The 27,062-nt window shown below is 45.1% G+C and overlaps 3 protein-coding genes across 3 annotated transcripts; 2 read left to right on the plus strand and 1 right to left on the minus strand.

The window, feature by feature from the left end:
- Nucleotides 1-2,211: 2,211 nt before the first annotated feature.
- On the plus strand, nt 2,212-9,043 carry LOC125738672 (G/T mismatch-specific thymine DNA glycosylase-like). Its single transcript, XM_049007864.1, has 10 exons — nt 2,212-2,347; nt 3,293-3,473; nt 4,514-4,797; nt 4,890-4,959; nt 5,551-5,686; nt 5,779-5,861; nt 5,967-6,061; nt 6,340-6,511; nt 6,669-6,809; nt 7,269-9,043. The coding sequence occupies exons 2-10, from the start codon at nt 3,359-3,361 to the stop codon at nt 7,385-7,387; spliced, it is 1,215 nt and encodes a 404-aa protein (XP_048863821.1). The 5' UTR covers nt 2,212-2,347; nt 3,293-3,358; the 3' UTR covers nt 7,388-9,043.
- Nucleotides 7,692-16,411, minus strand: glt8d2 (glycosyltransferase 8 domain containing 2). The gene is made up of 10 exons (XM_049007865.1): nt 15,849-16,411; nt 13,026-13,061; nt 12,115-12,207; nt 11,813-12,008; nt 11,436-11,553; nt 10,883-10,967; nt 10,349-10,461; nt 10,001-10,167; nt 9,802-9,914; nt 7,692-9,510 (listed from the first exon to the last, which is right to left on the minus strand). Exons 2-10 carry the CDS (start codon nt 13,042-13,044, stop codon nt 9,338-9,340), a joined length of 1,077 nt encoding a protein of 358 aa, XP_048863822.1. The 5' UTR covers nt 13,045-13,061; nt 15,849-16,411; the 3' UTR covers nt 7,692-9,337.
- Nucleotides 16,412-16,732: 321 nt separating this feature from the next.
- Nucleotides 16,733-26,888, plus strand: hcfc2 (host cell factor C2). Its single transcript, XM_049007863.1, has 14 exons — nt 16,733-17,016; nt 17,960-18,108; nt 18,495-18,655; nt 18,754-18,962; nt 19,354-19,438; nt 19,528-19,634; nt 19,879-20,070; nt 21,889-22,098; nt 22,282-22,358; nt 22,451-22,565; nt 22,801-22,872; nt 23,018-23,088; nt 23,841-24,146; nt 24,298-26,888. The coding sequence occupies exons 1-14, from the start codon at nt 16,857-16,859 to the stop codon at nt 24,628-24,630; spliced, it is 2,247 nt and encodes a 748-aa protein (XP_048863820.1). The 5' UTR covers nt 16,733-16,856; the 3' UTR covers nt 24,631-26,888.
- The last annotated feature ends 174 nt before the right edge of the window (nt 26,889-27,062 follow it).

Raw genomic sequence — 27,062 nt, forward strand, 5'->3', positions numbered from 1 at the left:
CATGATGCCTCTCTTGAGGGTCGTCAAGGCATCATTATTTTTCACGTTCTAAAATAGCAACAAAAAAAATGTAGAGCGTAGCTTCTATAAATGAATTATTTTAAATGTAGCAAAAGGTTCATTGTATCGCACATTCAGAGAATCAAAATAGTAATATTTAAAGGTACAGTGTCCAGTTCTACAGAATCAGAGATGCAGTTTCAGAAAAAGAAGCAGTATTTTTTTAAAAGACTACCCCCTCGTGTCTGAAAATTTGAATGCAGCATGTGGTATACAGTTAGTCTTCACAGCTGTACTTTCTGGTTGAACACTGTGCTTGCTAGTGTAGAAAATACACCCTAATTGACACACAGCCTGTTCCAATACAGCAAACCATGTGGCTCTATGCAGGCAGGGCCAAGATGTTCATGCATTAGGGTTTAAACTGGGTTTTGAGGGAAAAAAATCTAGTTATATAGCCTAGAACATGTTATTAATGATAGAGGTCAGAGGAGAATGGCCACACTCATGGATGCAAAGAGAAAAGGCAGACATGGTTAGATAACTTCTACACTTCACTGTTGTCCTGAGCTGTTATCTGTGAATGCTCCGTTTATCAAATCGTGGAGTGGTTCTGGAGACAAAAGGGTTCCACATAGATCAGGGTTCCCCAGTTCCGGTCCTGGAGGGTCAGTTTGCCGATTTCCCTGTTCAGCTCAACAGTCAGTTGCCAGGTTTAGTGGGTGTGTTTGAGCAGGAAAATCTGTGAACTGTGTGTTAGACTGGTCCTGACATAGAGGGACCCAATGGAGTTACACAGGCTGTAGATAGCCCTTTTTTGCTTTATGTGAAAGTTACACCTTATGTCATTAAATATACAGTTTAAGTGTCAGTGCAAATAAAATATTAAAGAAAACAAATGCTAATTTTCACATGTATTAATGAGCTCAGGTCAGGTTAGGTTGGGGAGCATCTACTTCTACAAGATATTGCCACACCCACTACACAACAAAACACCTGAGGATCTCAGTTGCCGAGCCCCCCAGGCTGACACACGGTCCAGTCCCATCCTCCGGAAATGGGCGTCTGTCTGTCGCAACCATCCCCTTGGCCTGGTCCAGTCACTCGGGTCCTCAGCAATGAGGATCCTGCGAGCCCGATCACCCTCAGGGAAACACGCCACATGGCTGTACTGCCGTGACTGACGCTCCATTACAATTCAGGTAATGTGCCTCATTCGGGACTCCCTGAGCAACAGCTCGTTCGAGACAAAGTCAAACCAGCGGTACCCAAGGATTCTCCAAAGAGACACAGTACCAAAGGAGTCCAGTCTTCATCTCAGTTCACTGGATAGTGTCCATATCTCACAGCAAGACAGGGAACACCAGGACTATAGACCTGGAATTTCATCCTCTTGCAAAGATACTGGGCGCCTCATACCCCTTTCCAGTGACCTCAAGCCCCCCCTCCCACCACACACGCTCTCTGAATTTATCTACTGACTTCATCAGAAGGGTCCCCAGAGACATGAATGGTGCTGCCGTTCTTTCTGCAAACAGGCACACACACTGTTATGTTAAAGGTATGTGGCTGTGAAAGTTAGGGTGCCCACGATTGCTGGTTCAAATCCCATCACTGGCAGGGTGATTTAACCGTTGTGTACTAGTGCAAGACGCTTAAACCCAATTGCTCCTTTATACTGACTTGTAAGTGGCTTTGGATAAAAATGTCCGCTTGTGGGCCAGCAGAAATCATCGTGGGGAACTCTAAAGTCCAGGGCCGGCGTGAAACACGTTTTTAAAAATTAAATGTAAACAGGTGTATTTGTATAGAACATGGAGAATTTAAGCATCTATTCCTAATAAAGAAATGCGTTCAAACACATGAAACATACTCGTCTATTAAAGTACGTATTCAAACCCCACCCTCTGACCAGAAACTATCGCTAGACCTGAGTTTTCCCAAAGCAAATACTACACATCAAGCACGCGGCTTGCCAGCCAATAAGAACAGGCGCCGGCGTTTAAACGCCAGAAGGACCCCACCAATATTCAACTAGTGGGCATATTTCGCTATGACCAATTTACCTACGTTGTAGATCGTCAGTAGGGTCTAGATTTTATAATATATGACGTTTTTTTTAACATATTTATTGTGTATATATTACATTTGTTTTTATAATTTGTTTGTTAATTTAATATTAAATACGTTTTAAAATCGTTCACCCCCATTTGACGTTGGTAGGTTCTAGTGTCAGAGTTCAGTTGCTGCTAGAGTTTAAATCTACCCTTTGTTTTCTGTTCCGTGGACGGGTTCTCGTTCAGTCCATTTAATGAATAAATACAGCTTTCGGAAGAATCTTTAACAGGTATTGTCTTTATGATATTATTGCCGACGTGGTGTTTATGAGTGACAGACATCCTTTAACCTCGAAATGTTTAAGTTAGCTAGCTAGCTGGAAGCCTCCGTTCCGCTTCAGTGTGGCCGCGGTGATGTCCGGTACAGTTCGGCTGGGAATTACTTTCTCATTCATATTAGAGATTTTGTACGATTTTGCAGTATTTGCTCATGAAATATTATTATCTGGCCCAAATCAAATAATTGGTTTATTTTCGTTGGATGTGAGGGCTGTTTTCCTCCTCTCCGTTTTCAGGAAGGCCTGATTTCATTCAATGTGTAGACATCGTTTCTTCTTACCCATTAATATCGTCGCGTTAATAATATGACGATGTACTTGTACATATTTAATATTGTCTGTAAGGGATCGCGAGATTAAATAGAACTAATGATTCATTCATATTCTTTTCAAAATTACACATATTCAGGAACGAAGGGGCGTTATTATTTTCTTGTTTTGCAACTTCTAAATGAATATCATTTTATTAATAGTGAATGTGTTACAGAAGGGACGGAAACCAGTATGCGCCTGTGCGGGGCCTTACTCTCTGGCCCTTCTTTTTCGGGGTGCTGGAGAATTGCATGCAAGGGAAACTGTCACTTGTCACCTGAGACAAAGCTGGAACAGAGATGCCCGTTTTAAGTGCATTTACGGGACAGACTCAGTCAAACTCATTGTTAAGCTTTTTTTATTGGAAAAAAGACTAACTCTTGACTTTCACATACAGAAATGAAATTATCCTTTATTTGCCAGTTGCACAAGAATGAGTGCAGGTATACTGGAATGCTTCTCTGCGTATCTCATCTTGCTGTCCTTTGAGACACACACACACACACACATATATGTACACATGAGAGTGAGGATTCACCTCCATCCTTTGACCTCTAGCTGTTAATCTCCTCCTCCTCTTCTTAGGCTCTTTCTTCACGGTACCAGTCCAGCCAGCACGTGCAGCCAATCCAACAGCCTTGTTACCAGCAGATGGCTGGTGTATTACCCATCATGGACAGCCCGATGGAGGTCATGGGAGAGGTGGCCGTCCCACAGGAGCTCGCTGCCCTGCAGGAGAGCGTGGCTGGGGCTGTGCCAGTGAAAGGTAAACGCTTCCACTTTCCGGAGGGATGTCTGTCATGCCAAGTAGGGGTGGGTGATATGACCAGAATGTGATATTGCGAGATTTTTGGTTAGAATCATGACTAACGATAAAGATCCCAATTTTTTTTATGTTTACAAATGGACCAGATTGGTTAATTAACATTACTACATACATTCCGCTTAACCAACAATTCTATCCTTACAAGAAACGCTGCTTTTAGCATTATAATAATAAACCTAATTAATTACCTATTAAAGTACATATAATACTGTGCTTGTAAAAGAAACCGACTCATTATAGCAGAGGTACTTTATTCGAGTACAAATAAAGATTAACCACTTCAGTCAGTGACTGATTTGTGCAAAACATACTGAGATGTTATATAGGCTGAAATCACTTTTTTACAGTGCACTTTTTTGTGCTAGTGCTGTTTCAGTCTCTGAACACACAGGCTTTGTGTGATAGGCGCTTGCTGGTTTGTTCTCTCGTTATAATAATAGTGCATTTGTAACTGGACATTCACTGGTATTTCAGGCCAGCCACACTTATGCCCAGTCCACTCCTGTACAGCACGTTTGTTTGTAATGGGCTATTTGACTCATTGCATGTCATTTTGGATAAAGCGTCTGCTAAATTAACGTAAATGTAAATGTGCTGTATCATCTTTTGACATGCCTCTCATGAATATAGTCGCAGCCGGGTATGATTAATTATTGTCACGTCATCCATCGATAATGTCAGACAGGGTCGTGTTATGTGGTAGTTAAATGACGCAGAATAAATGTTAGGTTTATGTTGTGTATATGTCTCCATGTTGACGTTCTGTGTACTACTGTCTCATTTGCATGACGAACAAGAACGATATTTCACTTCAGTGTATGACCCCGTGCATCATATAGTTGAAGTCGACAATAAACGATGCTTTGAGTATATTTATATGCAGATGCATTATGGACTGATTTGTTTGCCCTGAGCGTTGGATTAATGTAAAAATTATGCTGCCAGACTGCTTAGTGCCCCTTCTTTAATACTCACTACAGCTCCAGCGAAGGGAAAACGAGGCAGAGCTGCCAACAAGGAGCCCAAAGCCAAGGCAGCACCTAAAGCCAAGGCGGCACCTAAAGCCAAGGCAGAGCCCAAGAGCAAACCTGGGCCCAAGCCGAAAAAGGCCAAGGAGGACCCAGGCACAGGTAAGCAGGAGAAGATTGACGAGGCCTTCAAGAAGGTCAAGAGGAAAGTGGACCGCTTCAAAGGCATGACTGAGGCGGAGGTCATGACCAAAACCCTGCCGGATATTCTCACCTACAACCTGGATTTCGTGATTGTAAGTTTAAGTGTGGACGCTCTCCCCTGTTACAATGCGTAGGTGTTATATGTGATTTTTTTTTTTTTAATTTATTAAGCTGTGTCTTACAGATCGGGATTAATCCGGGCCTTATGGCAGCCTACATTGGACGCTGGTTTCCTGGACCAGGGAATCATTTTTGTAAGTAACCGCAAATTTATTATTATAATTTTTTTTGCATTATTAAGCTTCATTTTCATGGAAACTCTTTTCCCCCCTGACCATAAATACACTGTGGTAGCCAGAGACACATAATTTCTGGGAATTGGTACAGAAATTGAATCATACTATTAGATTCTATTACAGCACTGTTGGGTGCAGTGTGCACTTATGCCATGAAGTAAAGTTTGTCTTTAAAAGACACATTTAGCTAATAACTGTAGGTGATGCAGGCTGCACAGCATGATATATATTGATGCTGCCTGTTGCTATTCTTGTACGAAACCTTTCCTTTAGCCTCTTTACAGCTGTAATTTCAAGGGTGGTAGTTTTATCACCACAGTTTCAAAATACCATGGTATACCATATTATACCTTGCTAGCCTACGTGTATTAGCTAAGCATTGCTCTGTATTGTCATTGAATAAACCGCACGTCTGATTTATCCCGATTAACCTGAATGTGGTCCCACTGTCACTCCATTTCTGAAGATTAGTGTCCCAACGTGCTTGTTAAAAATGTCGTCGTACGTCCTCACCAGTCAGCTTAAAGATGCGCATGTCATTCCCTTCAGGGAAATGTCTGTTCCTGTCCGGCATCAGCGAAGTACAACTCAATCACATGCATGATCAGATGCTGCCGGAAAAGTATGGCATTGGCTTCACCAACATGGTGGAGAGGACCACACCGGGAAGCAAGGATCTGTCAAGGTAACGGGGCTGAGAGTCGCCAGCTTGAGGTGCTCAGTCTCAGTCATGGCCTCTGAGGGGTGACTTTCTGTTTATTCCAAACTTTATCACAGTAAAGAGCTGCGCGAAGGAGGAAAAATTCTGGTGCAGAAGTTGCAGAAGTACAAGCCTCTCATAGCCGTCTTCAACGGAAAATGTAAGTGGCCTGAGATGAGGACTCGCAGCTTTGCTGCAGTAGAGCTTCTCTGGATAGCGTAATGGCTGTTTAAGTTGACTTAAAGTTACCTTCCTTCTTCTTTAGGTATTTATGAAATGTTCTGCAGGGAGATCTTTGGGTCTAAGCCAAAGAAGCTTGAGTTTGGCTTACAGCCACTGAAGGTCCCAGATACTGAAACGGTAACGTATGTGCAGCATCACTGCAGTCCGCAGTCACACCAGCACTTTGAAAGGGTAGTTTTGCAGGGACTAGTTACACATTGCAGAGGTAAATCCATTTCTATGTCAAAGGCAGAATCTTAATGAAGTTTTAGTTTATTGTAATGTTTTCTCAGTAATTGTCCATCTCTAGGGTTTGTTGTGTCACAGTTTCGCCGGGCAAACGGGGGTGCAGCTGCCCCCAGATGGTTGACAGCCAGTCTGCTCTGCCCCCCCCCCCCCCCCAAACCATCTCGCAGCTGCTGTACCTAATGCCCTCCTCGAGTGCCCGCTGTGCCCAGTTTCCACGTGCCCAGGACAAGGTACACTACTATATCAAGCTGAAGGAGCTGCGAGACCAGATCAAGGGTATGGCCCGGCCCCAGGAGGTGGAGGAGATCCAGTACACCTTCGACCTGGGCATGGCCAAAGGTGAGCGGGCCCTCTCTGGGCGTGTGTCAGGGCACCACCTCCCTGTGGGTCTTCCTTAAAGGGATGGCCTCAGGGACTTTTAAAGGCCCCCTCTCCTGCTTACACATTTTTTTTTTTTTTGCTGGTATATGTAATAATATCTATGTCGTACTTCCAGAGGAAGCCAAGAAAATGGCTATCAAAGAAGAGCAGTACGACCCCGGGTACGAAGTGGCCTTTGGCGGTGCCTATGGGGAGCCGGGACCTGAGGGGGTGCCACTCAACGGCCACTGCAGCTTCGCAGGCCCCGGGGAGGGAGGTGAGCTGGCGAGCTTTCTGTGTGACGTCAACGGACGCCTTGCTGAGTGGGGGGGTCATTCTTCCAATGCAGACGCATATCACTTAAGACATCCAATGAATGCCTTTATGGTCATTGCACAAGGTACAACGAAATTGGGAGACTATTTGTCAGCACAAATACAGAAAAAAACAAGATTAATAGAATATTAAACAATATAAGCAGATATATAAACATAAAAGGAGTGTAGAGAGTATAAATGTAAAAAAATAGGGAAAAAGTAGGTTTAATGTCAAATTATGAAGTGTTGTTTACTTGGTCAGCCTAGCTGGATGTGTGCGAGTTATCAGTATCAATCCTTGGCTAAATTTCTCTGTCATATTCCATTTGTTATTAAAGCACCTCTTCTTGCTTGGATCTTCTATTTCTGTACAGCGTGTGCTGCTTTGACTACATTCAGCCTTTTAATATTTCCCACAGACTCCAACCCCGAGGGTTCAATTTCTCCCCCAGCGGTGGGTCAGGTCCCCGATGGCCGGTGGATGACACAGTCATTCACAGATCAGATTCCAGACATCGGGTCCAATGGCAGCACATAGCCCTGCCCTGTGGGTGGAGCCTGCATGGAAGTGGGTGGGGCCTGTCAGGATGTCAGTTTGGATACTGCACTTTTAATGCAGTGACTTCATGAACTGCCCGGTTCTTCTGTCTGCTAGTGGTGATTGGCTATCCATGGGCTCATCTGAAATGCTAAAATACCTGATGACCAACAGGCATGTTTCCCTAAACCTTCCCCCTGTTCATCTATTTTTATCCTATTGGTCTACACTGTTTAGGAAGTAGATTGTATTCTTACATTTTAAATTCATAGTTTTTTTTTATTTTTATTTTTTTTAGAGGGGATAGAACATTTTTCGCAAGGTGCTATTTCATTCACGTTGCAATTTCACTGCTGACAGAATTCCTTTTAAGGTTATTTTTCATACCAGAATTGATCAGGGATTTACAGTAATGTGTGATACTCAGCTTTTATAATACAATATCATTACATAATTCTGTATGTAAATGGTTTCTTTTGGTATCTTTGGTACGTGTACTGCAGCAGTGCAGTAACGTTTAGCTGGCTTTTCCGTTTAATGCTCTCGTATCCTCCACCTGGTTGTGATGCCTGTGTGGTGGGGAAACGGGAATCTCGTTCTGTCTGCCGGGACAGAAATGGCCCCACACCTCAAAGAGCACAAGGATGTCACACTGCAGTGCAGTTCGTCTAACTTGGAAGTTTTGCGTATTCCTTAATTTATGTTGTGGTATTTCTGCGATGTCCACAAGTGTTTCCTTAACTGTTACAGTTGTGTTAATTCACAGTTTCTGACAGGAAGAGGCAGCCCTTCCTTATGTGCACAGTACCTGAATCCACGAGACATAAAAATGGATGGAAAAATGCAGTGCCTTTCGAAACGGGGGTTTTTAAAATGAGCATGGCATTAACCAAGTTCCTGTTCCGTGTGCTAACAGTAAGGGGGAGCACTGCATGCTACAGTGTGCATCTGACTGTACGCAGGCTCTGCCCTCACTGCAATTTAGTAAGAACACCTAAATTAGCCTTCTTACGGCCTGAGATGCACTGTTTTGCCGTCTTTCCTCCCTCAACATTTTATCTGTATTTCATGCTAGGTGAAGACATTTTTTGTGTAAAAACTGAGCATTCTGTGGGTTTTGGCATTTTTAAATTTTAAAGATTTTTTTTTATAATATGGGGTCCGTGTAAATGAATTATGGTTCATAAGGAAAGCATGACCAAATGTTTTAAGCAGTTTGAGTGATATCCGTAACCCGGCAGACGCAGGACACAGGGAGGTGGGATGGATGTGGCTGAGGGCAGCGGATCGGCAGGTCATGTTTTTAAGGCATTTCAACTGGAAGTTTTAAGGTCATGCTGAGATCTGATTATAGCAGAACAATGTAGATGTAAAGCACTGGCCTCGTAGCCCTTTTGTATGTTTATTTTTAAGCGCTTTTGTGTTCAGGTATTTGTTTCTGAGGTTAGACAGAGTACCAGCCCTATGGCAGTGGGGATGCCAGTTCATCTTGCCACCAGTTGTTACAATGGGGACTTCCTGTGTGCCGAATTTGAAAATGGTGCTTGGAATTAAAATGGCAGCTGTCGTGTGTTTGTGTACATCATGAGCAGAGTGATGTAATGTATAAAACACTTTCTCAAAAACTAGGAACAATAATAAACTTTTGGAAATATACTGACGTCCCATCTGTTTGTCCATGTAACCCAAATAAGGAGCAGGAAATGCAGGAGCTCAAAGCACATCGGTGTTAATCAGAAAATCTAACCGTTATTGGTGATCTTTGTCTGCTGGTTTTTATATCTGAAACCTACAGATGTACTGGAACAACCTTCATCATGTTCTCCGAAAACGGGCCGGTTTCCCCCGAGTTTTCTGAATGCATGTAAGGAAACTGAAGGAGAGAATTAACTTTTGCAACTATAGGCAGATGAGCTGCTCAGCTCTGCCAAGTGGAGCAGAAGGACACACTCATCTGTTGGGTCGTACCAGTAGGAACTTTTCCGTGGGGTCTGGAATGTACCATTTCTCCCAAAGCTCCCTGTGTACAGATGGGTAGTCCCAAGGCTTGAACCGTCCATTCCAGTGCAGTAAGTGGGCTTCCTCCAGCAATCTCTCTGGGTAGCGCGTGTTGGGACTCCAGCCTAAAGAGTGGAGCACATAGGAATGGATGGTTGTTGCACAGGTGGAGGTGACCTTTGAGTCCATATTGACTTTAAGCCCACATATGTTTTTATTATTATAGATAGATATAGAATCTTGGAGTTAATAGTCAAAATTATTTGCATGTTTCCAATTGAGTTTTTCCTTCCTATTCCTCTTGCGATATCCAGCAGCATTCCTACTGCTTTTTAGTATCTCCTCTGGACTTTCTAAAACTGGGCAATGTCCCATTTTTATACTTCAGGAAGCACTTTCCCGAGAATGAGGCTCACCCAGGTGTCTGACGTGCCAGAGTGGCGGGAGGGCTGTGTATTTCCTGTAGAAGACGATCAGCATCGGCGGAGTGGCCACGCCACCCGCCATTGCACTGCTGTACAGGTTGTCCCTGGGGGAAGAGCATGTGGTCCGCCGGTCATGCTGGCGGGTCACGGAAGAGCGTTCCCCATGTGGATAAGCGTGCAAGATGCTCACCTGAAGTTCTGCTGCATCCATTTCTCCAGCTGCTTGGTGATCTTCTGCCGTCTCCACTCCTCGACGTCGGCCACAAAGACCCCGGGGTTGAAGGAGCAGTCGTTGGGGTTGATTCCCAGGTCTCTCACTTCCTGCTTTCTGTAGTCCAAGAAGCCCATGTATGTCGTCTGGAAAGAAACCCATAAATGACTTCCGTGCATCTGCAAGTGTAACTTGGCAAACCACAGAATTGGGGAGGAAAATGCGCTGGCAGGCTGTTAAGGGGGTATGACTCCTGTGTCCTATTGGATCCTCCAATGTCTCAGACACGAGCCCCGCCCCCTCACCCTCATACCTGCTCACAGTTACCTGCATTCCGATGCTGCGCACCATCTCGTGAGTGGATGGTAGGTCACAGTCGCTGGCAAAGGCTGCTGCATGGCCTGGTTCCAGCCTGGTCTGGTATAAGTCCTGGATGTCACCTGTTTTGGGGTAGGAAGAACTCCAACCAACCAACTCCACTGCTCCTAAGCGACATGTGGATGTTTAAAGAGCAGATCCATCTCTAATCCTGCCAGATGCCACGACTCAGCAGGCTGGCGGTCTGCAGTGCTTTGTGCAACATACAATTGAGAATTCAGGGTCAGACAATCCTTGGAGCAAATGGGGGTTCAGGACCTTGTTCTGGGGCCCAACGGTGAAATCACTCTGCTGACCGTGACTCAAGTTCTGTGCTATCTGCTCAGGCTAGAAGCTGGGAGGGAGCAAGAATGTGGACTGTCCATGGGTCCCTGAGGATCGGACTGAGAGACATTGTTCTAGCACCTCATTTAGTGGATGTGAGCTCAGTATGAGGTCTTCAGCTTGCCACCAGCAGCTTCCACAGACGGGGAGTCTCCTTACCTTGCACAATGACATCATCGTCCAAATAAATGACCCTCTTGTGCTGGTTGACGAGCAGTGGCAGGTAGAAACGCGCAAAATTTAGCTGCAGAGGAAAGGAGTTGGAATCAAGGTGGAGACCATGAGGAAAAATTCCATCCAGAAACCTAACCCAGGTACTTCCTGCTAAATCCTGCAACCCTGACTGGGAAATCAACCAGTATAATTCCTATACAGCTGCTGGATCAGATATTAGGCAACTGCTTGCTTCACTGCCCAGGAATAATTTTCCTGGCAGGGCTTGACGTTTGCCCATAAAAGCCACACGTTTCATGGCTAAGGAATGGACTTCACGGGTAACGATGCAGATCTGATCACACTACAGTCCAGATACAGGCAGTCCCCATGTCTAGCAGTGTCTCTGCTCCTTATTAAGACCCATTGTACGTAACAAAACTTTTAATACAGCAGAATTTAAGCTGCCTGTAAGTCGGACGTTCTTAGCCCAGTGACTGCCTGTGCACATATATTCCCTGCCCCAAAAAGATAGCAGTTTACGTATACTGGTACTCACTGGGTGGAGGAGGTCTGGACGGGCAGAATCAGGCCTCACTTTCCCTTTCAGAGTCATGGGGTTGAACTCCACAATCTTATACTTGATGTCCTTCAGAGCAGAGTTTTCTATATAATCCCTGTAAATATCCAGAGGCCAATGAGCCCTGACCATCCTGCATGATGTGCTAGTCGTCACTTAATAAACTACTCTAAATGTTAAGACCCAGAGTTGATGATTAATCGGTAAACTTTCATTTCTGATTCTGATCCTGCTCTCAGGCATAGACGTAAAAAGAAACACATCTTTCTCAGTCTTTATTCATGCATTTTGTTCTTGGGTATATTGCAGAGATGCCCGATAGAGAAAACTGGAGGGATTTCACGGTCACACGGTACTTCACGTGCTGCACGGCGTCCTGCAGGGTGATGATGTAGAACAACAAGCTGGCATCCGTGTTCCCGCTCACACTGTTGATGGTTGCCATGGTGGTGCCCACGCGCTCCTTTGCCGCACAGATCACCACCGGGATCATGCCCTGTACCTCCGACGCCTCATGCCTGACATCCAGGGGGACCGGGGAGGGAACGGGGCCTGAACAGTGTGGGACGTACCAACACAGCTAGAGGGTATGGCCAACTATCTCAGGGCGACCAGAGGCCTGAGGAGCAGTGCGGCGAGAGCTGGAGCCAAGCGGTACCTATGTGAGACGATCGCTGATGAGATCTGTGCACCCCCTTGTACAGGATGGTGCAGACTATCAGGGCCAGCAGCGTCAGGAGGATCCAGTTGACTGTAGAACGTAGAAGGGATGGACCAGATGAAGGTACAGCTAACCGACCATCCAGAATATGGCGCACGTTCCAAGTCCTCCTATCTCTCTCCTAAGGACACACTTAACGACGCCCTGCTAGTCCTGCACCTAAACCCAGGAAGATTCCCACGCACATTCAGTCTGCAGAAATCCAGCTCTTCTGGAAACCTGGAGATGGCGTTTTACAAGCACACTTTCCTGGGTATCTCATGGTCTGAGGTTCAGAAAATGTTAGAAAGCCCTGCTTGGAGTGAATAATGCGGTCAGAGATGCTCGCCTTCTGGTACACCCCCACCCCCCAACAGGCACAAAGCGATGTTCCTGAGTGAGAATTCCAGGCCGGTGGGGAGTCTGTGAATCTCACGAAGCAATGTCCGCTTTCCGGAAAAATCTGCTACGGAGCTAACGCCACTTAATCAGGTTCAGTCTTTTTTTTTTTTTTACCTTCCAGCTCTTTCCATTCGCGTTAAACCATTAAACTAGCATTACGTTCCCTGTCCTTCGCGGTCTTGTTCCTAGCTGGATTTTTCAGGTGAGTAACTGATTCTGAAATATTGGTTTTCCTTGACTGATTATCCTATCGTTTTAGAATCCTAAAGGTATACATACATATTACAATCAAGAGTACAGGTCTGGGTATGACACTGTGGACATGTCCTTACTAGTGGGAGTTCAGGGGTGGGGATCGGGGTTGATTTGGTCCCTACCGACATTAAAACCAAACCTAGACCATTGCTTACAAGGTATAATACAAAAACCTTTCATATAGTTATTAATACAAAATTGATCTCACTTACTTCTTCTCAACAGAGCCATTCTTCGTCTTGTGACATCTGCAGAAATACACCAAAACACAGTGTGAATTCATACTTAGTTTCCTTGACATTTGAGTAAGCACCAAACTTGCACCAGTTACTCATATTTGTCCCTTATTTATGCTGTATAAATTTCTTTGGGCTGGCCATAAGGAAAAAATTCTAGCTGGGGGGGCATCTATAATACAGCATAAATAAGGGACAAATATGAGTAACTGGTGCAAGTTTGGTGCATGTAGCCTTTTCCCAGCCAGAGTTGGATGGGGTGGGGGAGGCATTCTGTGGCAGGGTGGCTTGCTGTAAGCCCCCCCCCCAGCTAGAATCTTTTCCTTATGGCCGTGCCCAAAGTAATTTATACAGCATAACTAAGGGGTAAATATGAGTATCTGGTGCAAGTTTGGTGTATGTGGGATTGTCCCAGCCAGAGTTAGACAGGGGGGGGGGGCATTCTGTGGTAGGTTGATTTGCTATAAACTGCCTCCCCCAGTCTTTTTCTTATGGCTGGACGACTTGCAATACGACTTGTTAGGTGTATTGCACACACGGGGTTTAGACTGAGTGGTAAAATTTTGCTGACTTTTGGTCTGTGGATCGATGTCAGATTATTTCCAAGCGTGACGGTGCTGAGTATGAAGTTAAACGCAGTATTATATTATACGACGACAGAATAGAAGAAAATTTTCAGCAGAATGGATTCAACAAAGTATCAAAAATATCTTTCAACTAAATCAGATACTTCTTGCGACTGAAAGCGACTGTATTTGCACAGACGAGCATTGTCGAGAAGAAAGGCATTACTGTAGCGTTTTAATGAAAAAGCTACCGTCACATTTGTGACGAATTACAGGAGGTTGTGAATGATAACTTAAGGTTCGAATGTAAAAAGACATAATAAACAACTCCTTTTTTCAGTCGTTTAGGGCAAGAAAATGAATTTACAGCGAGCGTTCGCTTCTGCTGTGCTGGAGAAGCGACTTTGCCTTTAAATGGAGCGATGACGCCAGGGGAGGCAATCAGTGGCAGGGGGGCAGTTTAGGGCACAACACCGGCTCGTACGATCCTCGTGTGTGCCACGCCCCCTGATTATCCAGGTGTGCTTCCCTGATCGTACCCAGCTGTGTCCGATTATTTTCAACCAGTCCTGTCTTTTTAAGTCCATGTCTTGCCGAAGTCATTCGGCTGTCATTGACGTTAGTCTACGTCTGATGTCTCTAGTCCATAGTCCTTTGAATAAACCCCAGTTTCCCCGACTTTGGACTGCCTGCCTGATCCTTGCCTGCCTGATCCTTGCCTGCCTGATCCTTGCCTGCCTGATCCTTGCCTGCCTGATCCTTGCCTGCCTGATCCTTGCCTGCCTGATCCTTGCCTGCCTGTCTGCCCGTGCGCCTTACCCGTGTTCAGCGAAAACGTGACAGAGGCGTATTAGCTTTCAGCAATCTGATCTAAAGTATGGGGAAAAATCTCGAAAGATTAGTTGGATCGGCTTGCAGTAGTTTTGATATATAGATGCAATATAATTTTGCATAGTTCTGAAATTTATAATTAAATACAAATTATTCATTGTTTTTAGAGAGGGCACCTCAGTCTGGACCTATATTATATGACTCTATTTAAATGTAAAATCCAGAGAAGCTGTTATGAATCGGACAGTCTCGGTTGTGTTCCTACTTTCCAGAAAGTTACGCCGCGTGGCTCTAAGCAAAGGAAAGTCGGCCAGCATTATGACGCTGTAATGCATTTTTTTTATCTGCCATTGCCTATTCAACATGAAATGTCGTATTGTTGGCAATGTGAATGATCTCTTGTGCAGTCTTGCAGAGATGTCTGCCTTTTTATGTTTTTTTTTTGTTCTCGTTCTCTTTCAAGGTTAAGAACTCTCATAAGGGATACATAAAATCAAGATAAATTCATTAAGTTGTGATTGAGCGATTTACCTCATGCCGATCGTGTCTGTGACTCCGTTCAGTCTAATCTGGAATTCCTAGGACGGCAGTGCCGGCTTTCTGCACGCTTTCTGCCAGCTTTTTCACCAAAAAAGCCCTATCGGCAAGCCTCCCTTTCATTCTGCACATGTAATCGACAGGTTTTGAGTCCGCTCCAATAACTCGACGTGCACGAGAAATCTCATTTGCAATTAAGTTTAGAGGTCAGAATCAGAACATTTATCTTACCACTTTCAGTCCGGTTGTGTATATATATCCATATTTGTAATTTGAACATGTGCAGCCACGCCAGCTTTAATACGATTGGTGAAACAGGCCAAAGTTTCCAAAATAGGGTAAAGTTGCAGAAACACTATTATGATTATAATGATTGTTTTTATGATTTCGTTGAAAGTTGACGGGGGCACTTCTGTCAAAGTAGAGTATTTTAGCACTTTAATACTATGCCATACTCGTCTTTTGTTACACCACTGGGTAACTTCGAGGGGTGGACACGTCTCAAACAGCAAGACACGGGATATGCAAAGCTATTCCTCCACAAAAGAGGCTTTCTCCCAGTTATTCTGATTTTGACTGCGACTGCATTTGCCTAAATATCCCGTTCGGTTTGAGAAGCGACCTGAATACAGCTTACGTGTAATTCCACATACGATCCTGCACACAGACTGTTCGTTAAACGTGTCGGTTTCCATTTCTTCTCTTCTCCATTGCTCACAATTACACTTCTATTTTAACACGGGATATCACTGTCCTGGCTATATCGTTCATAGACATATCTTGCAAAAACGAGCACTGTTCAAGACAACCAGATAAAACCATCCAGCAAATGATTTATTTGAGCTTGGAACGTCCAGTCACCTACCAAAGCTGGTGCGTAGATAATGCTGGCAAGTGAACGTCAAAGAACTAGTCCAATTTTCCCGAAAACACAGACGAAGTATCCATAAGAATCACCGTGCTGATCAAAAAGAATGAGAGTCTGCGACATTTACAGCAGCCGGCCAGCTGTTGCAGGAAATCCTCCCCAGATGTGCCGAACTCAGCGCTGCCCCAAGACTCTCGGATGGGCGCAGCTCAAAAAAGGGCTTCGCGTTAGACGGAGCGACGAAGTATCCTGACACTGCCAGTGATTTGCATGGCGAAAACCATCACATGTGGCTCAGATTTCTATAATATGACTACGAAATGATACATTTTGTGTAATTTACATAAATCGCGGATAAAAACGTAATTAGCTTGTAATAATTGATAAATTAAGATGGTGTGGATCAGATGTCCATGTCTAAGAAGTAAACATTGGGATAAATAATATATCTATTATGTTGATTTGGTTAAAATAGGTAGTTTGCTGTTGTCTGATCGTTTACTTGCGCTCATAATGAAATGGTAAAGGGCTGTGGCCAGTAACCACAAGCAATTTCTGTAGTTTGAGACATATGTAAACAGTATTGCGTTTCCACTGCATTATATTGGCTGGCCAGTTCTACAAAATCAAATGCAACTGTACTTCCAAGACATAAAGTGAACGTGCTTCGTGCCACCGCGTTTGCGGTGGGTCTAGTTTCGTGTCACAGATTAAACAACAGAGTTATGTTTCATGAAGGCACATGTTCCGATGCCCCGGAAATGACGAAAAAACCAAACCCGTCACCCAGTCATCGGTGTATATTGTCACAAATATGGATCAACTACAGTTTACGATGCAGGTTATTGTCCTCCTAACCGTGCAGACAATATGAATGGACCGGGAAGGCGGTCCCCCCAGTGACGAATGCACAATTGCAATATGGGAAGGGGGCGGATCCAGCACCAAATGTCTACCCTGCACGGCCACAGATTTCACCTCTGCAAATAGGGTTGAAACGGGACCATGGGTACCGAAGGACCGCTCTGGAAAAAAGTTCAGTCTTTCACCGGTCCGGTTCCGCGATCCAGGCATGGGCATAGGGCCGTGGCCATCCGGGAGCTGATCATCATCTTCGGGGGAGGGAACGAAGGGATCGCCGAGGAGCTGCATGTTTACAACACCGGTAGCTGCATCGGAGGGAAAGGGGGGGGGGTCGCAAGTAATTTGAATCAAAGCGGGGATGAGACTGGTGCTTTAAAAAAAGTTTTCAGCCAAACATATCGGCCTTATTTTAGCTAGCAGCCGAACTCCCGACGTTTTGCCAACTAGCCTCGGTCGTGTGCAGAACAAAGCTTTAAGGCTGGATGCCTAAATGACAGAGCTGCTAGCGAGGCTGTACGGCACACACAGGCTAGCGATAGCAGAGTAGTTATTGTTTGCAGGATGCACGTAGTGGCTTCGTGTGCGGCTTAATTATTTTAATGCACCTTAATAAGGTAAATTTGGACGGCTACCGATATTTCAGAATTTAAGGCTAAAGTCGAACATGTTTACACTCTTAGCAGTTATTGTGTAAAGTCTGGAACTGAAGGAATACTGTGGTTACCCTCGCTAGAGAAGCGACCGATTTATCAGCCGAAACAACAAAGTAAATCGTTGCAAAGACACTGTTGAAACTAACGGTTGCGTTACTTTGTATCGTTTTCCGTGACGTTTTTTTGTTAGTTTCGTATTCTCAAGTTGGGGGGGATTTTTTTTCCACGTCCGCGTAAATCTTAATAAAACGATGCTAGTTCTTACTCGCCAGGCGTGCTGAATATTCATTTTCACGTATCCCACTTGTTTTAAGTGTTGCAATAATGGCATGTATGATTTTATTTAGGAAATAAATATTATGCAACAATTAGCAAATGAATCATGTGAATTCGCGTGTTTATTCAGCATTGCATGTTTTTAAGGGGATTACCTAAAATATGTCATTTTGTACAGAGCGTGGCTATGAATTTCATTTGAAAGCAAGTGTGCAGTCGCTGACTTGACTCCCTGTTAGAGAAGGGCAGAAAGCCGTTGTACAGGAAACCCGTAAATTACTGTTCTGACGGCGGCCTCTCCGTGGGGACTCCCAGTGTCCAGACAATGGTTCCTGCCGGCGGTGCGAGGGGACATCCCCCCAGGCTGCGCCGCCCATGGCTTCGCTTGTGAAGGGCATCGAGTGCTGGTCTTCGGCGGGATGCTCGAGTACGGAAAGTACAGTAACAGCCTCTACGAGCTGCAGGTGAGCCGTTTCTAATAAGGCTGGAGACCAGTGCCCACTCCTTTGTTATTATGCATAAAGTTTTACATTCGTAAGCTGTACTTTGGGGTAAGGTTTTGGAGGTTTTTGTGTTAAAAGTAATGAAAAATTGGCTTGTTTTTAATTAAAATAATTGGTTTACGATTTATAGTTGTGTGCTGTTTAAAACTCAGAGGTGAACATTGCAGATCCAGAAAATAAAAATCCAGACTTAAGATTTTGTTTGAACCAACCAGTTGAGCATGAAGAGTCACAGTCATGGAGTTAACATCTGGCTGGTTGAATGGTCTGGATTTTCACTCTCTGGACCTGAAATGTGTTGGAAAAGAACAGAGAACATCTCGAATCCTAACGGTCTGGTGGTACAGGCCAGCCGGTGGCTGTGGAAGAAGCTGAAGGCCCGGCCCCCCAGGAATGGAACGCTTCCGTGCCCCCGCATCGGACACAGCTTCACCCTGATAGGAAACAAGTGCTACCTGTTTGGGGGTCTGGCTAATGACAGCGACGACCCCAACAGCAACGTCCCCAGGTAGGAGCCCATGGGCCGCTGCAAACAGCTTTTTAAGCTCCATCTCATCCAAAAAATATCAAACGAACACCCGAAGCATTGTTCCCGTTCTCCTTTAGGTACCTGGGTGACCTCTATGAGCTGGAGCTCCAAGCCTCGTCTGGGGTGAAGGGCTGGAATGTGCCAGAAACAAAGGGTTGCGGCCCCTCGGCCCGGGAGTCCCACACCGCCGTGGCCCACTGCAGCAAGAGCAGCTACTCACCCAAACTCTACGTCTTCGGGGGGATGAGCGGCCAGCGGCTGGGTGATCTCTGGCAGCTGGACGTCGGTAAGGTCCCCTGCAGGTCGTCATGGTGCCCTGTCAGCTGTCAGTCTACTCAACTGGCGCACTGCAGTCCACATTCAGACCGAAAGACAGTTTAATCTGGATTTAATCTGGATAGTAACTGCACACAGCTCAATGGGGGGGGGTGCTTTCACTTCCTTGAATAGCTTACAGATAGCTGTATTTTCCCTTCAGAAGGGTCTGTATTTACAAGACTCATGTAATGACCAGTTTTGTAGAATAGATTCTCCTTTGTAGATTAAATGCTATGACCTACTAGTGCCGAACTTGGTTACTTAACCGAATTCAACAAGATGGACAAAAGTTGTGGAAAGGGTATGCTGGTTACTTTGGCCTTTGGCAGAATCATCCCAGAGAATTGTGTTTCTTCCAGAAACCATGACCTGGTCAACCCCTGAAACCAAAGGTCCGCCCCCTTTTCCCAGAAGCCTTCACTCTGCCAGCGTCATCGGAAACAAGTAAATAAACCGCCATCCGTCCTCATGTTGGAACATTAGGTAATGTTGTCACCTTGAAGTTGACCAACGTCATCCTCTGCTCTGGACAGGATGTACATCTTCGGGGGCTGGGTCCCCGTGTTGAAGACCGATGACAAGCCAAATGCTCTGGGGGAGGAGTGGATTTGCACCAACTCCCTGTCTGTGCTAGACTTTGGTCAGTGTTCCCTCAAACCTCTCCCGTAACTTCATGACACCATCAGTGTGTTTTGAAATCCACGCATCTCATTTTCTGTCAGTCTTATTGCTAAATGAATTTGATACTTAGGTTTAATATTAAATACCATGATTAATGATGATCAAGTTTAGAATTGACTTGCAGCTGTTTCAGACTTACTGACTGTCACTGGGTATCATGAGCTGTCAGTCAATCTGTTTTCCCGCCTCTTTCCTGTCGGCAGACAGCATGACGTGGAAGAGTTTGGGACCCCCAGAAGCAGAGGGTGAGGGGCTGCCCAGCGGCCCCAGGGCCAGAGCTGGTCACTGTGCCACCGCCATTGGCTCCCGCCTTTACATCTGGAGCGGCCGTGACGGATACAGGAAGAGCTGGAATTGCCAGGTCTGCTGCAAAGATCTGTGGTACCTGGAGACAGGTGAGAGTCCCATATAGATCAGAGGTCAGGGCTGATGGCAGATCCGCTGCGGGTCATAGATGGGGTCGTGCAAATAGCTAAATATCAGTTAGTTGCAGTTACTAATTATTTCATAAAAAATATTTGGAGATTGTATGCTTATGTGGGAGGTAAACAGGATAAATCTACCCTGTACACAAATATTAGCGTACAAATTACATGCATGCATATATATATATATATATATATATATATATATATAAAAAATTACACACATACACGCATACGTTGACCTATGGATGGAAGCCATGGAGAAAATGAAGAGGCAACTTTATATTTTTAAACAAATCTGCATAGTTAGATCCTGGTTTAGTCGTGGTTCTACTGGCAGAAGGTTATGCCCAGCAGCAGGCTGCTTCCAGGTTAAAAATTTCTAAGACGGCAGCACACAAGAAGCAGGAGACACTGGGAACGGGCAGAAACCAGTCAGGTAAATGGTGGAAGCGACTTTGTAATGCCGGTTTTTTTATTTATATAAGATAAGATAAGATTGCCTTTATTAGTCCCATGGGTGGGAAATTTGCGTTTTACAGCAGCAAAGTGGACAGTGCAGCAGAAATAAGCAGAATGCAGAAAAAATGTAGAAAAAAAATCAAGTATCAAACAATAGAAATAAGAAATATAAATAAAATACAATACAATACAATACAATACGGTATGTGCCTTAGTGTTTGTTGTGAAGTCTGATGGCAGATGGAAGAAAAGACCTGCGGTATCTCTCTGTCGCACACTTTGGATGCACCAGTCTGTCGCTGATGGAGCTGCTCAGTACTGATAGTGTGTCCTGTAAGGGGTGGGAGATGTCCTCCAACAGGGAATGTAGCTTAGCCAACATTCTCCTGTCGCTCACCACCTCCACTGAGTCAGGGGGACCTCCCAAGACAGAGCTGGCTTTTTTAATCAGCCTGTTCAGTTTTCTCCTCCCCCCAGTAGAGATGCTGCTGCCCCAGCAGACCACAGCATAGAAGATGACTGACGCCACCACAGAATCATAAAAGGTCTTCAGGAGTGGCCCTTGCACTCCAAAGGACCTCAGTCTGCGTATATATATATATATATATATATATATATATATATATTAGTGCAAACCTACTGTATGTTATATAGCCAAATCACAGTAGGCTAAACATCGCATAGTGATCTCATTAACATGGAGTTGCTGTTGGAATGCATGGCACAGATATTCAGTAGCAGTGTCTAAGCATCATCGTGCCAATGAGCAGATGAGATGCTTTGACTTTGTGAGACATTGTGTCTGTGCCGTCTGGCTAGTGATCTAGTTATATGGTTTTAATGTTGCCGATGAGACACAATGCGAGACAATACAGCTGTCAAATTTGGTCTGTTACTGCACCTATGATGTCACCCATTCATTGCCGCACCGTAAAGGACTGATGACGTTAGATCACACACAGGAAATTAGAGCAATAGGTTGCATTTGTTCATTAATAATTTCACGTAAGAGAAAAGTAATGAGTATTTAAATATCAGTACTTTTAATTACATTATTTACTTTGAAAAGGCAATTAGTTGCATTACTCGTTACTGCCAAAAGCAGTGGAATTACATTAACGCGTTACTGCCAGCACTGATCATAGATTGAGGCCTGGCTTGAATACCTCGTTAATATCCTGTGTGAAATGTGTGATGGAGGGGTGTTTTTAGGACTAATGTTTGCGTGGATTTATTTGGGTAGAATACTGTCAGTATAAGATTTTCATAACAATATAGGTAAGTAACAAGAGGAATTATTCTCTTTAATTTCCTCTTGGCGTGAAGAGAGACCCTGTACCGCAGCCCCTGTCATGCTGGTTAAGGCCACCATCAGCATGCTGCATGTGGCATGGCGCCCCCTACCTGCCACCGAGAGCTACCTGCTGCAGATTCAGCCTGTTACTCCCTCCCAGCCGGTGCCTCGAGGTTCTGCCTCATCGCCTTCGGGTCAGCAGTCGGGTCATATGCCAGGGGTGGGGGCGGACCCTAATAGAGGTAAGGTCTGCATTGGTGGCAGTATGTAGTCTGTAAAGGTGTTGAACATTGCATAGGTTCTTGCAGTTGAAATAGATGGAGTTACCTTTTTTGCTAATTGCTTATAGGTTGCTTGACGGTCTCTTATTTTTGTACCAGAGAAGCTATGGTGGACTTTCAGCTTTAACCATTTCTGTTTTTCAGGCGTTCCGCTTTCCCAGGGTCTTGCAGAAGTACATGGGATCTCTCATCAAGGGGGGAACATCGCCCCTTGTGGCCAGGTCAGGAAATGGCGGGTTTTTCTACGCATATACTCAGCCCTGCTGGTTTGATCTTCTCCATCCTCATGACGCCTCCTGCATTGCTGCTCTAGGGACTCTCATCCGGCAGATCTGAGGAGGTATTCATGGGTGTGCCGAATAGCAATGTGAAGCCCTCGAACCATGAGCCAATGGACACTTCAGAAAACAGCTTTCTTCCAGGGACGGGTATATTCATCGTGCAGCGTCCATTTAATCAACCACCTCAGCTTGTTAACAAAGAGATGATATGTAGCCATACATGTTTTTATATATAAAAAAAAACTAACTTCCCTAAGAGGAGAACATTGGTTATTATGGGAATGTACCTGTCCAATGAAAATACAGGATGTCTAAGGATCTTTGCGTGTATTTGTGGTGCAGCCTGATCTTTGACCCCCCCCCCCTTTGTCTACGGTGTCAGTTACAAAGGAAGACAGATTGGACCACACTGTTGTCGATCCAGTTTCCATGGATACAGAGGATGGAGCTCAAGGTATCATGACACTGGGTCCTGAAGAAAGTTAATCTGTTTGAAGTTTATGATGAAGGGAACCTGAAAGGGTGGAAGGGGCATCACAGCACAGTCCGGTGTTAAGCCATGGGGTTACAGGGTGGTGTTTTTTTTATATTGTTTTTAGATCAAGGTCACTGTGTGCCAAATGCTACACCAGGAACCACGGTTTCTACATCCAAGACCCAAGCAGGCCTGGTATGGAACAATAATGCTAATCGGTGTAGACTTGCATAGAATAGAATAGAATAGAATAGAATAAACCTTTATTATCCCACGAATGAGAAATTTAGGTGTTACAGAGCTCTTGCACAAAACGTAATATAGAACAATAGGAGCAGGTAGATACACAAAGATATAAATACAAATGTACAAAAGTTTTGGAAATAAATAAAGATGTACAGAGATATGTACAAAATGTACAGAGATATGTACACAAGTGCGGGGGTGGGGTGGGGTGTGAATGATCCTGGTTACAGCATGTGATATGTCAGTTAAACATATATGAGTAAAAAAATACTCACGCTAAACTGTTATAATGTCTGACAGCCGCTGGTAAGAATGACCTGCGGTAGCGCTCCTTCCTACACTGTGGGTGTAGAAGTCTATTGCTGAATGAGCTGCTCAGAGCTCGTACAGTCTCATGCAGGGGGTGGGAGGTGTTGTCCATAATGGATGTTAGCTTAGACCGCATCCTCTCATCCCCAACCTGCTCGATGGATTTCAGTGGGCAGCCCAGGACAGAGCTGGCCCTCTTCACCAGTTTGTCCAATTTCCCCCTGTTCCTCTCTGCAATTCCACCACACCAGCAGACCACAGCATAAAAGATAGCAGATGCTACCACAGTGTCATAGAAGGACATAGCATAGCCCTCTTCAGTGCTATTTTGCTTGTGTGTGTAATATTTCCCGGTTTTCCGTATGACGGCTCACTGTCATTCTTCTCTTCAGGTGGCGCCACCTGGTGGTAACCTGTGTGACTCCACGTGGTACGACGTGGGACTGTTTAAAACCCTGTTCTGCGAAGTCACCCACTACAGCCTTCCGAGTGAGAATGGCCAGGCCGTGCCGGTGAAGACGCCCGATTCTCAGGACCCTGAGTGCAGAGCGAAGCAGGAACTGGCCCCCGGGGTCCTTTACAGGTTCAGGGTGGCGGGAGTCAACTCCTGCGGACAGGGGGACTTCAGTCCCCTAGTGGAATTCAAAACTTGCCAACCTGGCTTTCCTGGAGCGCCCTCTGCTGTCAGAATTACAAAGGTACAGCTACTGTATAATCTTTTTTGGCATGTCAGATTTTTTTTTTTACCTATTTCACACAACATTTAAACATTAAAAATTAGGTTTCTGTAATAATGGATGTCATTTTCCACCCCCACCCCCCCCCCCCTGCCCCAATCTTCCATTCTAGGCAACTGATTCCGTACACATCACCTGGGAGCCGCCTACCTCCCCATCTGGAAAAATCCTGGAATACTCCATGTACCTGGCAGTCCGGAAGTCCCGTTCGAACAGCACCACTGTACCACTAGACTTCATCCGGATATACCGAGGCACCAAGACCGCTTGCAACGTCACCCAGACGCACCTGAGCAATGCCTACATCGACTGCTCGGGCCGTCCTGCCATTGTCCTCCGCATCGCCGCCAAGAACGAGCAGGGCTACGGTCCCGCCACGCAGATCCGGTGGCTGCAGGGTACAGACTTCCCACTGCTTTCACAGCATGCCACTGGGCGTAGGTAGGGTAAATATTTCAGGACAGCGCCCCCTGCTGGGGAAGTCAGACTCCGAGCCCCACGCTGTCTCTGCCTGTGCAGAGATTAGAAGGTGGTGGCCGAAGGAAGGAGATGGCGCCAAGACGAGAATCCCAGCCCATAATCAAGAAGAAGCAGATATTTCGGGGCTCAAGCAGCGTTTGCGTAGGATCCCTGTTGTTTTTATGTTCTAATTTACCTGTCAGTAATATCACCCCGCGATTAATGCTCACCGTAACGCATAGAACATTATGAGTGATCGTGAGTTTAATTTGTCGGGTTTTTACATTTTTATCATTGGATGCCGACGAATTTTGCATTCAAATACAAGCAGACGGCGTAACAATGCGAAGCTGGCGGGATACGGGAAGCAGAAAGTTGCAAATGCGTCGAGTCTGTAAGCTGTACACTTTGGAGAGGATGAAGGGGCGACTCGTTTTCCCATTTATCCTCGTCTGAACAAGTCGCAGCATTACGTACATCCACTTCGGCATGCAGTTGTAATGTTGATCTCTCACTTTCAACTCCACCTTAAAAGAAAACTTGCTAAATCGTGGGCTGTATTGCTAGGTTTTTGCAACAACTTTTTTAAATACTGTTTTTTATACATTGCGTGTACGAACACGATCGGTGGCGTTAATCGTGTGTCACCTGTATTTTAACTTAATTTCTTTTCAGCAGAGCTTGTGATTGTCAGAATGATAGACTGGTTGTCCTCTTCCATTTCACAACTGACCAGCGTTCCCCTTCCATTGACCTTCCTAGCGTAAGGTTCACCTCCCCTGCACGTTACACTACTACAACCCAGTGATTTGTTGGATTTTTTAAAAATTTTCCCGATAATAGAGAGAGAATCTGCGTTAAACGGAGAAAAGAGGTTTAGAAGCGGCATCCGATTGGTGAACCAACTGCTCCACTTTGTGTGCTTTTTAATTTTTTTGTGCCTTATCGTGCAGCTCCACCGTGCATTTATCGTATGGGATTCACTGGATTAGATGCAGTGTTACGATGTGAGCACCGGTGGATGCAAGGTTGTTAGCAGGTTGTGCCACGATTTGTTCTGGCCTAGAAACTCTTATTCCTGCGTGCGGTCAATCAAAGGGATATATTCCTTGGGGGGGGGGGGGGGCTGTTCACTTTTCAGCGGCTCTCTATCGTATTTAGTTGTACGTACGTGCAATAAGAGATTTCAGTCAAATTCCGTTTATAAATTCAGCTTTGATTATTTACTCTGAGTAGGTAGAAGTAGGCCTAATATTTTGCTGTATGTGCCAGTTATGTTTTCGTTAAGCATGGAGGTTGATCGTATGGGGGAGTGTGCAGAAGTGCAGTTTTAATCATTCGTATTTATCAGGCACCTTAATTATCAGTGTACTCGTGCGGACGTTGACTTTTGCCAAGAGACCGGAGACCTTTATTAGAATCTGTGTCTCTGTATTACTTTGAACGCGCATAAAAACACAACATTAAAGGTGTAAAAGGCTTATTTTGTTGGCTGATTTGCCGAGGTTTCCATGTGGAAGGGGTAGCAGTGACGGGCATTGTCTTCCAAACACACATGGGTGGTGTGTGGCTGGATGGTACTCCTAGGCCGTCTTAACCCTCCCCGATCCGTTATGTGAACTTACACCGGGGATGCCAGTTCCATTTATCAATCGATTTCCACATAGCGAAACCAGATGGGCCTAGTGACGGGCGTCCTGCCATGTTTGTACTATCCCTGAAGCTGATTGGCTTTAGGGGTTATCTGAGGATGGAGGAAACCTGCGGTAGTTCCACAGAGGCTGGATGAAGCCGGAGCCGCTTCTCCTAGCGGACGGCCGCATGTGACAAACCACAGTGTGCGTGTCCCTAACCGTCCGGTGGCTCCCAGCACATGGTGCTTTCCCGTTAGTTTGTTACTTTAATTTTCTCAGATGTCGGCGTGGTTGTAGTCACTCAGCGACCGTGTATGTATGTACTCCGTTAATTTTAGGCGGTGGATCTGTGCTGTTTAAACCCCGATGTCCCAGTGAACAAAATGGGGTTGAAGACAATGTCGGCATCATCCGTAACTGAATTCACAACGATGCAGGTTAATGTAGTTTTCTTTCAGGATTGCTGCCATCCACGGACGTTGCGTATGAACTATTTTGCGCAAAGAGAGAAAATCATGTAAAACAGGACACGAGCTAAATCTGGCTCTTGCCAGCGCAAGTAACGTATCAATATTTGATCACGAAAAACAATAAATTTGATAAACCGTCATGCCTCGTTTGTCACTTTCGTACTCTTGAAATGAACAACTTATAGAGCAAACTGGCTTAAGATTTTTCTTCTTCAATCCCCAGCAGGCATTTTTTTTTGTGAACAGATGTGATAGTCCAGTCTGGATCTTCTAGACAGTAGATACTCTGGTGTCCAGGTGTGATGACTAGTTGC

The sequence above is a fragment of the Brienomyrus brachyistius genome, chromosome 3 (genome assembly GCF_023856365.1).
Source record: "Brienomyrus brachyistius isolate T26 chromosome 3, BBRACH_0.4, whole genome shotgun sequence".
NCBI classification, from domain to species: Eukaryota; Metazoa; Chordata; class Actinopteri; order Osteoglossiformes; family Mormyridae; genus Brienomyrus; species Brienomyrus brachyistius.

Bases quoted from the DNA above. Each gene is read 5' to 3' on its own strand.
- LOC125738672 (XM_049007864.1), top strand. From the start codon at position 3,359: ATGGCTGGTGTATTACCCATCATGGACAGCCCGATGGAGGTCATGGGA. The intron at 5,687-5,778 runs GTAACGGGGCTG...ACTTTATCACAG, and splicing joins GGAAGCAAGGATCTGTCAAG to TAAAGAGCTGCGCGAAGGAG. The intron at 6,062-6,339 runs GTAACGTATGTG...ACCATCTCGCAG, and splicing joins AGGTCCCAGATACTGAAACG to CTGCTGTACCTAATGCCCTC.
- glt8d2 (XM_049007865.1), bottom strand. The intron at 10,968-11,435 runs GTGAGTACCAGT...TTTCCTCTGCAG, and splicing joins GTCCAGACCTCCTCCACCCA to CTAAATTTTGCGCGTTTCTA. The intron at 9,511-9,801 runs GTGAGCCTCATT...TCCACTCTTTAG, and splicing joins CTGGCACGTCAGACACCTGG to GCTGGAGTCCCAACACGCGC.
- hcfc2 (XM_049007863.1), top strand. From the start codon at position 16,857: ATGGGTACCGAAGGACCGCTCTGGAAAAAAGTTCAGTCTTTCACCGGT. The intron at 18,656-18,753 runs GTAGGAGCCCAT...GTTCTCCTTTAG, and splicing joins CCCAACAGCAACGTCCCCAG to GTACCTGGGTGACCTCTATG. The intron at 22,566-22,800 runs GTATATTCATCG...CTACGGTGTCAG, and splicing joins CAGCTTTCTTCCAGGGACGG to TTACAAAGGAAGACAGATTG.